The sequence below is a fragment of the Thunnus maccoyii genome, chromosome 21 (assembly GCF_910596095.1).
Source record: "Thunnus maccoyii chromosome 21, fThuMac1.1, whole genome shotgun sequence".
Classification (NCBI taxonomy): domain Eukaryota; kingdom Metazoa; phylum Chordata; class Actinopteri; order Scombriformes; family Scombridae; genus Thunnus; species Thunnus maccoyii.
In genome coordinates, this window is record NC_056553.1 from 16,937,423 (window position 1) to 16,954,078 (window position 16,656).

Genomic DNA, 16,656 nt, shown 5'->3' on the forward strand with positions numbered 1-16,656 from the left:
ACTAAAATTGGGAATTTAGCACTAAAAAGACTGTAACTTTGAAAGATATTCACTTTATTTGACAAACTGAGGTTGCTGAATATTCATATTAGCTACGGATAAACTTTTAATATATTTTTGCCATGTTTTTAGAGGAGCCCAAAGTAATTCCATCTTACTTTATAATCGAGGGAAGCTGAGTCTTGTACTTGTTCTTACTGAGGCAAAACTTTGGGTGAAATGTTGAAGATTAGTTTATTTTTCCAATAATTCCTGCTTTGTAGACTACTTCATTTTGAAAATATGTTTCTTGTTCCTTCACTCTGATAGAATGCAGAATAATGTACAGTATGTGCAGAGTTTGACACTACAAGGCTGTTTTCACATTCATCTGCTGAAAATGGAAATTTTTGTAAGGGGTGGTCCTGTGAGCATGATTTGTAACATCACAACTCATTTGGAAGCCAATTCTTGTCCAATATTCAACTTACACATGTGTGATGTGGAAAATTGAAGCCTCCAGTACACTGAGAATGGACTTTACAGTGAAGTAGGAGACATCTTGTGTCCAGCAGTAAAAATTCTGAAATGAAATTTATCTGAAATTTAAAGATTCTGTAATCTGTAATGAGGGAGCAGGAGTAGATGCCATTTTAAGGATTTTAAAGTTGTAACAATAATAATAATATAATAATAATACTTTTTTCATCAATAATAACATGTGTCTAACCATATATACTCTATTTTAGTAAATAAGTAGTAGTAGTGAAACTATTATATCATATTATCTTACTGGTTTTGTTTCTTCCCCTATGCAGGGTACTTTTCTGGTAGCAGGTACAGTTGGAAGCCTCGGGGGTCAGAGAAATACAACCTGACAGGCCAGTCAAGCAGAAGATGCTTTAGAAAGTCTGTTCTATAGTCCTCTGCTCAGAATACACACCACATACTAACACAACCATGCATATACGGTGTATCCCCCCAGCCTGCCCAACCTCCTAATGAATTTTTCAGCATTGTTGCTCCAGTAAATGAGAGGCAACATAAGACACGACACAAGACACTGTGCAGGGGGGATCCACTGATATTGATGTTAAGTTCATGTCATTAAACCAGTTTTTACCAGGTATTCACAGTCAGGTGTTCAACAAGAGAGTTAATGTTGGAATTCAAGTTACATTATTATTATTGGTATTTCACAAAACTACCAGTTGTACTCTGCCAATTGTCCTTGGCCAACACACAAACACATTTGATCACAAATTCACTTAAAATGTTGATGCAATATCGAGTAGTAATTTCAAACCATTGTACTGTGTATCATATTAATTCATCCTCTGACCTTAGATTCTAAAGGGAAATTTCACTCATTACTCACCTTGTGATTCATAATTCAATTCATATTTATGTTGCAACACAGGCTACAATTCAGTTTGGAGCTTAATTACATATCTTGACTCCTGTCAGTTTATCATTTCAAAGTCAGAATTTGTCACTGTGGAGGGAAACATGCTTGGTGTGTTTTTGACAGCCATGTTACTTTTAACATTTGTGAGAGATACAAGTGGTCTAGTTTCTCATCTTGTCAGACTATAGTCTAAACCATATTTACCTGATTTGCTGCTTGGTTCCAGTTTCACTCAGCATCATAGTGAACTGCATGCTTTCATCTACATGGAGTAACAAACAGTTGCAGCCATTCATAGAGTCAAAAGCTTGTGTGTTGATGAATTATTGACAAGTGGGAGTATTACACAACATTGCCCTGAGAGGAACTGTGGCATCAAATACAAGAGGGTGAGAAGTAAGGGAAGGCAAATGCACAGCACAGGGAATAAAAAAATGGTGGTGGTAGTTGTAGTGGCGGGGGCTTCCCCGGAGGTTGCAGAAACGAAAGCCAGCAGTGCAGAGTGAAACCTTTACATGAGGAATCGGTGTGTTTAGAGGATGTGTGCTAAAGGTTGACGCATTGTTTCGAGAATGAAATCTTTATCACTGCTTTTCTACTTTTCTCAATGATCCCATTGATGGTTTATTAAGGGATGACAAGACAAGAGGGATTGTGTGTACAGTCTATTTGCATATGCACATCAACATGTAGGGTTGTGTGTTGTATGTATATTTGTATTTGTAAATGTTTGAATGCACCAGTTCAACTCTAATCACGTCTCTCACACACTGTGTCAGCAACCACCACAAGCACACCACCCCCCAGCCAACACCCCCCCCAAACACTCTCCCATCCTCCATCCTGCCCAGCCCCCTCTTTTCATTGGTTGACCTAGTGGAGTTACTATGGGAACGACTGTAGAGAGGCTGCCATGCAAAATGTGGGGTACAGCTTTTGAATGGTGCTTAAGTCTCCCATAATTCACACGCACACACACACACACACACACACACACACACACACCTGTTCATCAGGGCAATGAAACCCTACCTATCATCAAGATATATTTTTTAGAAATATCAGGATGGTCTTCAATATATATTTTTCCGTGCTAGCATTTTGCTCCACTTAGCATCTGTAATTTAATCAGTCTTTTAATAGAGGGTTTCTTTAATTGGTCTTTCTGAAAAGCTAAAATGTTTTCCTGTGGTTTTCTGTTTATATTCGAAGCTGTATAGTAAAAAATAAACACATCCTCCTTTTAACCAATATATAATAATGCTATACCATGACTGTAACCTATTGGAATGCTGTCATACTCTCATACACAGTGTAGGTTTTTGTAAGCATCGTTAAAATTATAATAGTTTTACTATATCACTATAAATCAGCAGTAGATACTGATTTAGCATGGACAGGAAATCTCAGTATCATGTTTGAGCTCTTCAGAGAGACTGCTGAAAGAAATCCACTAGTTAGAAACCAGTAACAACACTATGATAATTGATCATGCACACTGTATGTATAAGCACTCATACGCATGCCACATGCTTATATTAAAGCAAGGCTATGTAACTTTTGAAAGAAGAAATAGCACATTTGTCTTAAAAAATCAAAAGCTGAACATATAAGCATTAAAAAGAAAGATTTAAGTCAGTCCATTAGGGGTTTTGCCACCACAGCCTTTCTTGGTCTGATATTACCAGTAGCTTATGGCAGATAACCTAAACCTAAGATAGAATCTGTTGTGTAATTGACACTACTGAGTGACTTCACTGATTTAATGACTCTTCTTTTCTAGCGCTGCAGTTACACTACATTTTAGCGTTTACCATTATCCCATGATTGTCATTTGTGGCCACAGTGGTCGCTGTTCATCACAAGCTCATTTAACAGTGCTGAAGGCAAGCAAACCCTAACTCACACTCACAATAAATCTCTTTCTTTGCATTTCTCCCTCACTCCCATCCTTATTCTCTTCTTCATCGGTTTGTGTAAGAATTGCGTTGTTCAGCACAGACTAAAACCTCCCTGTCATCCTCCTATACACAGATTTATGTACCAAAACAAACACACACTCACAGACACAAACATGGCTCACAATGACGATGAGTGTCCACATTCAGCACCCAAACAGCAGTAGATTAATGATGAGATCAGGCGATATACACACAGGGCGCACACCACCTCGCACCACTCTCACTGTCGGCATCACTAGCTTTGATCTGGTGGGCTGGCACAAGTGAGTGTTATGGTCTTACGTAAGGCTTTTACATAAACCTCAGCGTGCAGAAACAGAGAGAGAGTCGGATCGAGAGGGAGGGGGGGGGGGGGGATTGCTGCACCATTACAAAGGGGATTCGCACTGCACCAAATCCTCCTCCCACTACACATGCATGCGCACCCATGCCACAACAACATATGAGCTTTTTCTTGCAACATGTGTTTCCTTCGAAACAATGAGACCCACCCTTTCATCTATATTCAGGACACACAAACGCACACACAGGTTCCACATCCACATGCATCAGCTGTGCATCAGCTGCGTCTCTTTGTCATCGTACAGGCCTCTACGCATCTTTTCCCACTGGAGACCAACAGCAGACAATGACACATCCATCAGGCTTTCATCTCAGTGATCAATAAAATGTATTGATAACCTATTACTCCCAAGCCAAGCAGACCTCTCTCCAAGTGTGACGGCACAACAAAAATGCCACACACGCTGAAAATCAACAAAAGCATCTCTGTCTCTCTCCCTCTTTCTCACCGAACCTACTCCTTGGGGACTTGAGCTACTGGGATGTGGGGGTGGAAAGGGGGAGTGGAGGAGAGAAGGGCTCTAATTATACAAGTAAATGAAGCCCCTGACATTGAAATGTATGAATTCTTGTGCAAATATGGTTACAAAGAGCCAGGAGTTCATATATCAGCGCAAACATAGTTTTATTCATTAAATATGAAAAGTGGAAAGATTTTCACACTGTGAGCAGACAGACGGTAACAAAAAGAAGGAAAACATTGCAACGAAAGATCACATAATGGCCTTGATTTGTAATCAGAAAGAAAAGAGAAGAAAAGTATCACTCTGGGGAAAAAAAAACACAAGGAACTGAGCCAAGTGGCAATATGGTGACCCCTGTGGTTCATGTCATTGCTGTTTGTATGCCAGTGCAATGGATCAAGGTAAACAACTTTGATTTTCACCATGTCATACGTGGAGGAAGTGGAGAAACAAGTGCTATTTACACACCAAACTGTGGCATGTGGGACAGAATGACATCAACTCAAGAGGACGTCATATTTGGGAAAAAAAACCCAACAAAACAATGCATAACAATGCATCACAGTTCCCTACTCTCTCTTTCTTAATCTTAGCATTAATATATTTTGATTGGTGACAGCGTCATGTAGTAAAATTATGATTTTAGGACACTTTGGGGAACAATCCACAAGCATAAACACTGTTATTTGAAATAAATACTTAATACTTAATTAATTAATACATATTTATTAAATTTTACCAGGAATCCTTTGAATGTTAAAATTGTTCTCCATCACCCAAAAAAGTATGTCACCATCCTTTCCCAGTCCAATCTCTCCCTGGTCAAATAACACTCAAAGGAAGAAAGAATGAAAGTGATTGCATACTAAATAAAAAACAAAAATAAAACAAGATCACAGTGTAGACAGAGAAAACATGGAACAGATATGATCATTCTCTGCTCCCCAAATGACCTTTCGCCTGCCCTTTTTATCTGGAGATCAGGTTACTCCATGTCTTGTCGTACACTACACCATCAGGAGGCTGAAAAGATATCTGAACCTGGAGTAGTGTTGTGGATCAATCATCACATTCTAAATGAGATGGAGAGCTATCATGAACTAGAATGACCCTCAAGTGTCATTGGCACCCTTGTGGTTAGGATTAGAGAAAACTTGCATCATCTCAAATGTCTTTGCGTATGAAAACCCCTCTCTTTAACTGAAGGGTAGAGAACACTTGCTGTAACTTGTCTCGCTGAATCATTGACAAAGGCCTTTTAGGACTGCAATACACCCCCTCATTCTTAAAACAAGTGGTGCTTTGCAAGGCTGCACACACTGTGCAGTAGTTTGTCTTCGTTTTTCAGAGCACGGGGGACTTGGAAAACGGTAAATCCCACCATTTGTCTTGCCCCGACAAAAGAGGGACAAAGAGGAAAACAGACTGACACAGAAAAATATATGCTGACCAACGATCTACAATTATGTCAAGCTACATTCAGATTCACACACAGCTGCGGTGGTTCCTAGAATAAGGTTGTACAATGTTCACTAGTACAACAGCCAGGAGAAAAAGGGTGAAGGACTCTGAACTGATATAGCTTTAGTCCTCAAATTTCACTTTTGTATTTGAAGCTGTGATCCAGTTAATAACATAACTCAAAAAAAGTTTCTCTCTTTATCTGAAACAGAATTTCCTTGTCCTTTTGGGGTCACAGCCTATTTAAACAGAACACTTGCAGGCATATTGTGACTCTCTAGAACTGGCTGACACACAGCAAGGATGCCTCCCTGTCAACCACTCACATCAGCCTGTACAGTATGTTAGTTGAGAAGAACAGAAAGTACTGTATTAAGAGGCTGGTGCAATCACAGTTTAAGATCCGTGCAGTATGACTTAGGAAGGAGAAGCCTATAAAAACAGTATGAAATCCGTTGAAGAAGAAAGTAATAACTACAAAAAATTGGTTGTTTGTGCATGTGTCCTTAGAGGAGAAAGTCATCCAGTGTAGCTACAAAGACAGTGCCAAAAGTTGAACAGTGTGTGTGATGTCCTCCAGCGTCAGATGATGTTCCCTGACCTTTGTGCCTTGTATGTGTGGCACTGCATGCAGAGAGGGAGAGAAAATGTTTGTGTGCATGTAGATATATATATATATGTGTGTGTGTGTGTCTGTGTGTGTTGTATGTTTGACTGTATTGAAGCATCAGTGCAAGGGATCCCTCCAGTTAGAATATTGCGATAGTTTTGCAGGTTTCCATTTGTAATTCAACAGTTGTAAATCCCAGAGATTGACATCCTATGGATGACTCCCAGTTATGCAGTAGGGTGCAAGTGAGATCCAAATGCAACAGGCTGAAACCAAACTTAGGTCATCCAGAATAAAAAATTGTGTGGTCTTCTGTAGGACAGCGTTGCCACATTTGTAGCTGCAAAGTATGTAAGTGAAAAAAACAGGTTAAAGTTGCCTTCAGATCTCTGTGTTCATTTTTACATTTGCGCATACAGTCGTATAATCAGTGTGCGGTCAGAAGAGGACCATCTTCAAAAAGCAAAAAACACATCAAACAAAAGTGGCGGGTTATTCCAGGTTGTGGATATTTTCTTTTTACTTTGGCTCTAACATCAGAGGATTAGGAGGTAATTTGTTACAGATTAGACAAGATGACAAACTCAGAAAAAAAAAAACTTTGATTAGATTAGGTCCTTATGAGCAAATTGAGTTATGTCATGTGGAATTCCATAAGAAAAATGTAAAAGATAAAAAGGTGCTCTGCTTTTTCTTGCAGTGTGCAGTCATGAGCTGAAGCTTTGAACGTGGCTGTCAAACTCTCAGCAGGTCAGGAGCTTTTCCAGGAAGTTACAAGGCGAATGTGTCTATTGAAAGTCCGTGGATTGTCAGGAGTCAACCTCCAAAGTTCCAGTGAAGGCTGTGAAGTGTTAGCCCAGCTTTTTGGAGTCTCCTCGTGACTTTCTCAAGTGAACAAAACCACTTATTCTATTCTAGCCTGTCGTAAGCCAAAACACTTAAGGAATGAGAGCTTTTAAGATTTAAAAGGAATTCATAGGCTGTTAACTCTACAGCTCAACATTTTTCTTGGTCTGGGAAAACTTTTGGCTCTGCATAAACAGCACTGTAGTGATGTCCACTCAAGTCCATAAGTTAGTAGGAGGGAACCACCCCTTAGAGAGAAACTACTTCTTGGGGGCAGTTCCTCTAGTGGTGCTGCCAGTTTTGTTTACAGAACGACGGACGGGCACCTTGGATACAGGGATTCTAGTGCGAGCTGGGGGAGGCGCTTGGGTCTTTGGCGGAGGGGATTCAGCCTCTAGGACAGACGACAGGGCTGACTGGCTTACAGAGTGTGGGGGTGTGGGTTGTCTGGCGCTTACCGGGATCTTAGATTCCCGGGGAAGGCTGGTACTGCCTTTCATTGATCGGAAGGAGGAAGAAGAGGAGGAGGAAGGAGGACTTGTTTGGGAGGTGGGGCTCAGTTTGTATTCAGTGGATGGAGAGGGAGTACTGTTGAGATCCTCATCTCCCTCCTGGTCATCGTTCTCTCCTTCCTCTTCAGGGTCGTTGTAGAGGTCGTACAGGTGGTCTCCAGAGCAACTGTCGCGTGACAGGGCCATCCTCTGGTTACGCTGCAGCCCACTTTCATCAGGTGTCGCTGTGGGCGTTGCTGAGGGTGTGTCCCAGTAGCCCTCGTCACTAAGGGGCTCTTTTTCACCAGGTGATGTGGGATGACGGCTGTGCGTGTGAGGAAGGGGGGGTTTAGCTGCCCGGCCTCCTGCTGCACCAACCACTGGAATCTTACTGAGCCCCAATGCTTTCACCTGGGGTAGCTTACGGTCTGCACTCCTAGAGGCTGAGGGCAAGTGGCCACTGGCAGGGTTGGAGGTGGCGCGAGGGGGATAAGTGGAGGTGGGGGTAGTGGAGGAAGGTTGGTGTGATCGGGGCAAAGCAGGGGAATTGTCCCCCGTAGAAGGCAGCATATGCCAGAGCCCCTGCATGTCTGCATCGTCCACTCCTTCTGGACTTGCCATTTCCTCCCCACCGCCCATGTAGGCCACCACCCCACTACCGGCTGGGTGCTGCTGTGGTGTAGGTGGTGCCCTGGCCCGGGCAGGAAGGGACGCAGGCACTGAGCTTGAGGAAACAGAGAACATGGGCTGGGTGAGCTGGGAAGGTAGAGGTTTGGATGGGGAGCAACGAGACGTGGCACTGGAGATGCCAACAGCTCTCCCAACCCCCGCTCCTACACTCCCTCCTCCTCCACCACTACTGCTGCTGCTGGTGCCGCTGCCCCCATTGCCCGCTGGTCCCTCCTCATCTGCATCAGCAATTATGTCACCGCAGCCTGTCAGTGAATCAAAGCTCTTGAGGGATGTGACGTCGGTGAAGAGGAGAGAGCAGAGGCGGTCCACTGAAGGTTCCGAGGGTGGATCGCCTGTGCTGCAGCGATCCAAAGGGGGCGTAGCGAGGGAAGGGGTGAGGCTTGAAATTGAAGCTTTGGCTTTTGGGATGGGTGGGCGCAGTGGCGAGTCAGTGGGCGTGTAAGGAAAGGGGGAGTCTGGCTCACCAGATGGCCCTGGCATGGCAACACAGTGTGAGGGTGTCATGGTAACACTAGTAGTGGGAGTCTCTGCTGCTTGGAGGTTAGGTTCTGCCTCAGCATTCCCACAATCCTCTTGGTGATGATGCGGAGGTGGTTCAAGGGTGAGAGTAATATCCTTTACCTTTTCAGAGACAGCAATATCCCCATCCTTCTCCTTCCTCCCTTCTAATTCTTCCGCTTCTCCTTCAATTGTTTTTTCCTTACGTCTCCATCGCATGCTGCTAAAAAAGCCCTTTAGGCCCCTCCCTCTTCTGACAAGCCCCGCCCCTCCATTTTCACTCGACCTAAAACTCCCACGTCGGAGCAAAGAGAAGAAACTCAGCGATTTGCTAAGAGACCTCACCGGTCCCGCCTCCAGGCCAGTTAGCCCCTCCCCTCTCCGTCCATCGACTTCGTTGTTAGCGCTTGTTAGTCCATCGTGGGTTCTGCTCCTAACAAGCTCTGCCGATGCCGCCGAACCGTTCCCATTCACAGAATTCCCATTGTCAGAATTCCCGTTGTTCCCACTGTTTGTGGCCCCTTTGTTCCTGAAGGAGAAGAAGCTGGCCATTCCAGAGCCAGTGCGCCGCTTTCCAAAGAGTTTGAAGGCAGCTTTGTTGATCTTCCCAGTGGGCTGGGGGTCACACTGAGGGGCCATAGGAGGCTCCACACACTCCGACTGCACCTCCATTATCTAGTGCTCCCACTCAATCGTCTCCCTCTAGCTCTCTAGCTGCCTTTCTGTCCTCTCTCTCTCTCTCTCTCTGGCCACACATACACTCACCCTCTCTCTTTCTCTCTCTCCACCCTGCTGCCTGGTGCTCTTTCACTCCCACTCTGACTTGCTCTAACGCTTGCCTGCTGGTTTTCTCTCTCTGCCTCACTCCCCTCCCTCTCTTTCTCTCTCTCTCTCTCTCTCTCTCTCTCTCTCTCACACACAGACACACACACACACACATGCTGGGTGCTGCTCCTCACTGTATCCATGGCAACTGGGTGGGCTAAGCAGCTTTCGTCAACGTTGGCGGGGCGCCAGTGTCTGTCCTCCACTCCCTCCCCCATCCTCTTCCTCCTCTCTTCCTCCACCTTCCTTGTCACCAATGCACTGTTTGCTCTTTTCTTTTAAGTGCTCATCAATTTTCAAGCCCTACATTCACTGCTCCCATGCCTATGTGTGTTTAACACATATCAAGTGTGTTTGCGCAAATAAGTAGACACACACCCCCACTGATGCATTATGACGGATTAGACATGAGTTCAATATGTTTATGTGAGCCTTCTCAGTGGATCATGAGACAGAGTGGAATGGCTAATTATAAAGACTGCTCGCATACTTGTTTGGATTTGATGTTCTTCATACATGTCTGGTGAACATAGGCCATGAAGGTGGTGAAAAATCGAACAAGTGAAAGCAGACTTCCAACAGCAAACATTACAGATGTGAATATTTTGAATAAATGTCTTTTGTGTGTGTGTTTTACTTTTTTCATCTGCGTAAGTAATTCCATGCAAACAGTAGCTTGACATTTCAAATTTATCAGCATTACTTACTGGTTGAGTTTGTATGTGTGTGCGTGTGTGTGTAGTCATGGAAAAGCTCAAAGTAAACAAAAATAAGCATTTCAGAAGCCTGAATTAGAGGACTCAAATACAAGACCTGCTGATAATCAGGGGCTTAAGCTGGGATATGGATTTGGAAAAACTATTTCAGTGCTGTTGGGTGCGCACACACACACACACACACACACTCACACTCCAAAACAGTTTGGGCTAGACATATAGGCCATATGGCATTGAGCCCAACTCCATATGGACGCACAGTGCCAGGTGTCTGAGACCTATGACAACACATCTAACTGTCATCCTATCATCCTAAACAGGGGCATGAACACACAGTGGCTCAAGTGGCTTGAGCTGCTGCCCCTTTACCCTCTTTGGCTGAAATGCCCCTCTGGATAAATCTAATAAATGTATACTATCAGATTATTGTAGTTATTAAACAATTGTTATCGCAATTACACCAACTGCTCCTACTCCTAACTGTTGCTGCGTGCTTAAGTTACACACTGCTGTTGAACACACTCTGCCACGTGTGTGTGGTTCTGTGTGTGTGTGTAACCACGGAAAAGCTCAAAGTAAACAAAAATAAGCATGTCAGAAGCCTGAATTAGAGGACTCAAATACAATATCCTGGCTTAATCTGGGATATGGATTTAGAAAAACTACTATTTCAATGCTGTTGGGTGTGTGTCGTTTGTGTGTGTGTGTGTGTGTGTGTGTGTGTGAAAGAGAGAGAGAGATGGAGAATTTTCATCAATTTAACATGCAGTTGTTAAAAAATGAGGAGAACTTTTTTAGTGTGTGTGTGTGTGTGTGTGTGTGTGTGTGTGTGTGTGTGTGTGTGTGTGTGTGTTTGTTTGTTACCACTCATGCAGTCAACAATTTTTCTTTCCACATTAGCTAAACTGTTGGCTCCTGCCTTGGCAACCAGCAGAGTTCCTGTGGGCATGTAGAACAATTAACTGAACACTAAGTGCAGGAAAAAGCAGTGTATATCCTCAACTTGTTGCCTTGTCATTGTCCCTTTCTGTATTTCTTAAATATATATAATATACATAAGTCATGATGTATATACAGTATGTAAAATGGTTCAAGTGTGTGTTGATGAAGTAAATGATTCTGGGAATTTTGCCAAGATAAACTGTGGGTTCATTGAGAAGACATTTTAAGTGGATGCTCCCCATCTCTCCTGTTGAGCTATTGTTTCTGTAGGTAGATGATAATTATGTGTATATCAGATATGTGGTTTAACCCAGTGTTCACCCCGTTTTTCATACTAAGCATGATCTACAATGGGTGCTCTTTTTACTGCCTATTCTATCCACCCAACCCCCCATGAATCTCCCTGATACCCCGACCCACTTACAAACCACCTCTCCCCTCCTTCCTTCCCTCCCTCCCCTCCTCCTTTTCTCCCTCTCCTCCTCCTCATCCTCCTCCTCAGTCACCGTGGGCACAGGCTCTCCTCTTCCAGCCCACTGCTATCAAACAATGTCTGCATTCATCTGCCCAAGGCAACACACACACACACCCACACACACACACACACACACTCACTCACAGATCCACAGACACGCTCACACCCACACAAACACATTTTGAGGGCTTCCCCAGAGTGAAGCACTGAAGCATATCTTCCTTATGCTCTCCCCCAAAAAGAAAGATAATCTGTCCACTCAGAGTCAAGTCAGTCACCCAGGAAGTGTGCAGGTTTTTCAGGTACGTCTTACCATTCCCAAGCAGAATGCCCCACAGCAATGCTAGCAGGTCAGCTGGCTATTGGACAGACTTGAAGCTGACACTGAGCAGCAGATGGCTGGTGGATTGATGAGTGGATAGTTATGAGTGGGCTCAGTTATCACATGATTAAACAAAGGATTTTGCTGAGTCCTTAGGGTGGAAACACACATTGTTATGCTGTTTAAATAATTTCAAAATCAGTCAATTAGTACACACAATATTACAATTTTAGTATATTTGATAAATCTGCCTATGTGAACCTTTATTTGGTGGGAAAGAAACAGGATTTAGAGAACAATACCAAGATCCTACAAACAATTAATAATGACATGTTGTTTTGACATTAACCTTTAAATGTTCAGGGAAATATTAGGCTAAACAATCATAGATAGTACCTTTCTCTGGGTATTTCTAGCTGAATTTAGTCAGTTTGATGTTTATAAAAAGTGCTTTCTTCATGACCTAATGATTCCTTTCTGTATCTGTGAAAGAGAAGGCAGACACACACCCTATTATCTTTACACACACACACCATCTCTTTCCACCCCATCTGTCTAAATAGGGTTCCCATTTCAGCCCCCTGAGTGAAGCTCAGCACTAAGTGGGACAGTTAGAGGACATTTTCTCCCTCAGTCTCTCTCGCTCTCCTTGTGTTTTCTAATAATATTGCTTGTCTGAGTGTGCATGCATAGTGTTTGCTTCCTTTGCATTATAGCTGCTGAATGTGCTTTAATACCCTCCATGCTCTGCTAGCGAAGAGCCTCAGGATGCAAATATTGATGTTTTTTTAAAAGTGTGTGTGAAAGATGGGTAGACAGATGGATGAATATGTTATTTGATAGGATGATGTGCATGATTAGTATCAGGGATCCTTCTGATAGTGTAATGGAGTTAACATCTTGCCCATCATGTCACTATGTTATTATTTGCATATAAAATAAAGGTCTGTAGTTCTTCCCTGTCTTGTAGAGATGCAAATAATTTCTAGTTTCCAAGAGTGGCTGTAACTTCTGTAAAGCCTGCTCTATTCTACTATCTCATTTATTAAAGCTTATGTGCTTTCAATCCAACTTAAATTATTTGACTATCATGAGATAGCTAATGGTAAACACAGTGGTGTTGAAACAGTCATAATCTCTTCTTTGTTCAATCCACTTCAGTCTATTTACACAATGGTGGCAACCTTAATAACCACAGCAAAACTATTACATACTTTGGCTCAACAATAAATCACTCACCCTAATGAGTATTGTTGGTAGGTATTTTGACCGTCACTAGTTTGGACGTGGCCACAAGTGCAATATTCCCGAAGTTTTAACCCATAGATAGCAGTGCTGCAGTAATTTTCAGCCTAACTGGCTTCGATGTGGATTTACTCTTTGAGGTACTGTTATCAAGATCAACTGAGATCAAGATCAATTGTACACTACATTTATGCATCTTTTGAAAGGTGAGAACAATGCAATCAACAATATATCCATATTTTACTCTTACCGTCAATTCAGCCAGTACCAGGATGTGCAATAGGAGGGTTATAAAGCATTAGTATGACACAATGGTGCACATACAATGGGTTCGTAAAAGATTCATAATGCAAGCAAGGCACAGGTGTGTCTGGTTGTCTAACATTAGTCAGTGATACTGTACAAACAAACCCAGTCTGTTGTGGTTTTATTGTACAGGAACAGACCACATACCTACGCACATCAACATCATTACTGTAGGGGTCCTATTGGTCAAGCTGTTTCAGGGCAGGGGGTCTTCCAGTTCCAGATTAATTATATGTGTGTGCATTATTAAGCCCCCTAGGATTACCCCCTGTGCTCTTTTGTTACTTTAGTAATCAACAGGGAGTGGTTCTAACTGTTATAAAGCCGTCTAAGAACTCCTCAAACACTTTTACATTCCAAAGACTGGAAACAATGTTCTTTATGAGAATCTGTAACCTTTGCACATATAGATCATAAAAACCCTACCTTACCCAATAAATAACTAAAATAAAGTCAAATAAATAATAAAAGTAATCTGAATAATTGTGTGGGTCTGCTGTATTTATTCATTTCATGAAATAGTTCCAGTGCAAAGTTTTCCTGCACAGATTACTGACCTTTTTTCACAGCAGACAATTTGAGTCTTTGTGGCACAAAAAGCCCAGGTGTAATTAATAAGGTTGGCTCTGTTCCATTTAGGTGTTCCAGTTGCAGGGTCCTGGTATTATGTATACTGGTTCACTGGCATGTCGCACTGGGACACATAAATGGAGCAGAGCTGGCATCAAGGTTTTTAGGTATACCTGTGCTTTTCCTACTGCAACAAGTCAAAATATCCACCATGAAATAGGTCTATACTTCTTTTAAGTACAGTACATGCTACACACTTACAGAGCAATAATTAACTATGGAGCAATATGCTATGGCTTTATTTTAAAACTGTAAAAGAAGAAAGATGTGTGTCATGTGATAGAGGAAGGCAGTAATAGATAATACAAGTGAGTAAATAGAGAAGTGCAATCACCAATTTCAAATATTTAAAAAATTGTGATATGTTAGTGTTACAAAATTAGTGAAATGCCTGCAGATAGAATTCTTACAACCTGCATGTGCACTATCTATGAATAGTGTGTGCATGTATACAGTATGAATATGTATGCGGGCTGCCTGTGTGTATATAGACATTTTGCATGATGTGTTTATGTTGAGTGTAAGTACAGTATTCCCTCCTTGTCCTCAGGAGTGTTCTACCAGCATGGCGTGCAGTACTCATCTGAATCATTCAGAGGCCTGAGAGAGACTTCGGCAGCTCGTCTCTGGATGAAACTTCTCAATGTTTCATGTGAGGTAATGTGCACAAGTAGGCTACAGGAAGACCTCTCTAACAGGAATAGCAGTGACACAGCGTTAGAGATGCGTTAACATTCCAAATGAGAGCATGTGTCATGTGAGAAACGTAAAACCCCTATTTAACATATTTCTTCTGACTATATGCACCAATTGTGTCTTTTCCTTCCTTTAGACAGTACAGGGCTACACAAGCCACAATACACTGCCAGTCTATCTTTACTGCAAGTAGCTGTAGCTCAAGAATGATTTGTTTATTTGCTCTGAGGCTAATGGCCACTTTGTCTGATTGCTGTCTGAATGCGTTTATGTGTGTGTAAGCACAAAACGCCATTTATTCCTGCAGTATCTGAGGATGGTGAAGAGTGTTTTTTTTTTTTTTTTTACAGAGGAACTAGTTCACTGCCAATGCTGCGAGCACAAATTCCATAAAGTATTCAGAAGCACATAGGCTTAATAAAACACAGCAGAATGAACAGTGTTTGGAGTTGTGAACTTATGCTCAGTTGCCATGAGTGTCATGGGAAGCGCTATCCAAATAAAATATAACTAGATTATTATGAATTTGCATAACAGAGAGACACATTCACTTTGTATATCCCGACATCCTCCTGGATTTTACATCTTGCTCATCCACAGCAATCTGATTGAGGGAGATGTTTGCTTGTACAGCAAATCCAATCCGATGAGGATCAAATCCTTTCTGAGCTCGGATATGACGCAAAGATACAACCATAGTCTGGAATTAACACAGAATTATTATGCTTGCAAGAAATAAAATACCTCTCAAGCCAAAACACAGCCTGGCCCCAAAATATGTATATGTGAACTTCTGGCCCTCTGGCCTTAATTCACATGTTACATCCCCAGGACTTCCTCAGTAAAATACCCTGCGCCAAGATGTGGTGTCAACTAGCAACTGAAGCATTTTTAAAATAATTGAAGCTATCAAGCCATTCCAAAGGTGGTATTTAAGTAATTTTTACTGGTTCCTACAATAAATACAATGACCTTTATTTGGTCATGTCAAGCAACACAATCTGGGTTGGATTTCTATTTGTAGATCTTCAGAACTCCAAAAGAAGAATAAAATAAATATGGATAGTTTATGGACAGTGTTGTAAAATCTGAAGAATTGTGCAGTATAGTCATGTATTGCATTTTACAGTACTTTGACAAGCAGACTCATTGATCTTAGGCCTTGTCTGCTGCTGGCATAACTGTGAAAGTGACCCCTGCTCAGGGTCAGCTGTCATAAATAATAAGTCACTGGCATGGCAGACAGAGACAACCAATAGGATTTTGGGATCAATGCACATTAGTAAGTCCGATTATCTGATCAATGTGAGATGTAAAATAGGATCAAATGATCAATGAGGGCGACAGTTGACAGCTGAACCTCTTCAGAGATGTCTGAACGTCACGGTTCATTTGTCCACAGCCGCAGTAGAAGTTAAAGTCCCCCTCCGATCAGAAATGAGTTTTGCTTATTGTTACTTCACTCGGATGTTTGAACTTCACTATGCAGAGTTTGACATTTTCTGAAAGTGGAAAGTTTCTCTGTGCTCACCTTAAATTAGTTAAAGGCGTGTAACTACAAGCATGATATGTGACAGTTAGTTCAGGACCTACTGTGGTCAAGTATGCAACTTACACAACTGTGATGTGGTAATTTGAAGCATCCGGTGCACATACACTGAGAATTGACTCTTCGGTGAAGTAGACATCTTGTGTCCAGGAATTAACCTTTTGAATTTGTTTTAAGATTTTTAATGAGGTAGTTGA

At 42.1% G+C, this 16,656-nt stretch overlaps 2 protein-coding genes across 3 annotated transcripts in view; one reads left to right on the top strand and one right to left on the bottom strand.

Annotated features, from left to right (window-relative positions):
- The window catches only part of LOC121887986 (beta-1,4-galactosyltransferase 1-like), a 30,953-nt gene that overhangs the window by 13,421 nt on the left and 876 nt on the right, over positions 1-16,656 (top strand). The window contains exons 3-4 of one of the 2 annotated variants that reach the window (XR_006093106.1): positions 14,765-14,871; positions 15,261-15,349. The gene's annotated coding sequence lies outside the window, so the exon portion shown is untranslated. Of the gene's footprint in view, positions 1-14,764; positions 14,872-15,260; positions 15,350-16,656 lie in introns of those variants that run through there. The other variant, XR_006093105.1, reaches the window with a different exon arrangement.
- amer2 (APC membrane recruitment protein 2) lies at positions 4,916-9,484 on the bottom strand. Its single transcript, XM_042399195.1, has one exon. It carries the CDS (start codon positions 9,423-9,425, stop codon positions 7,332-7,334), a length of 2,094 nt encoding a protein of 697 aa, XP_042255129.1. The 5' UTR covers positions 9,426-9,484; the 3' UTR covers positions 4,916-7,331.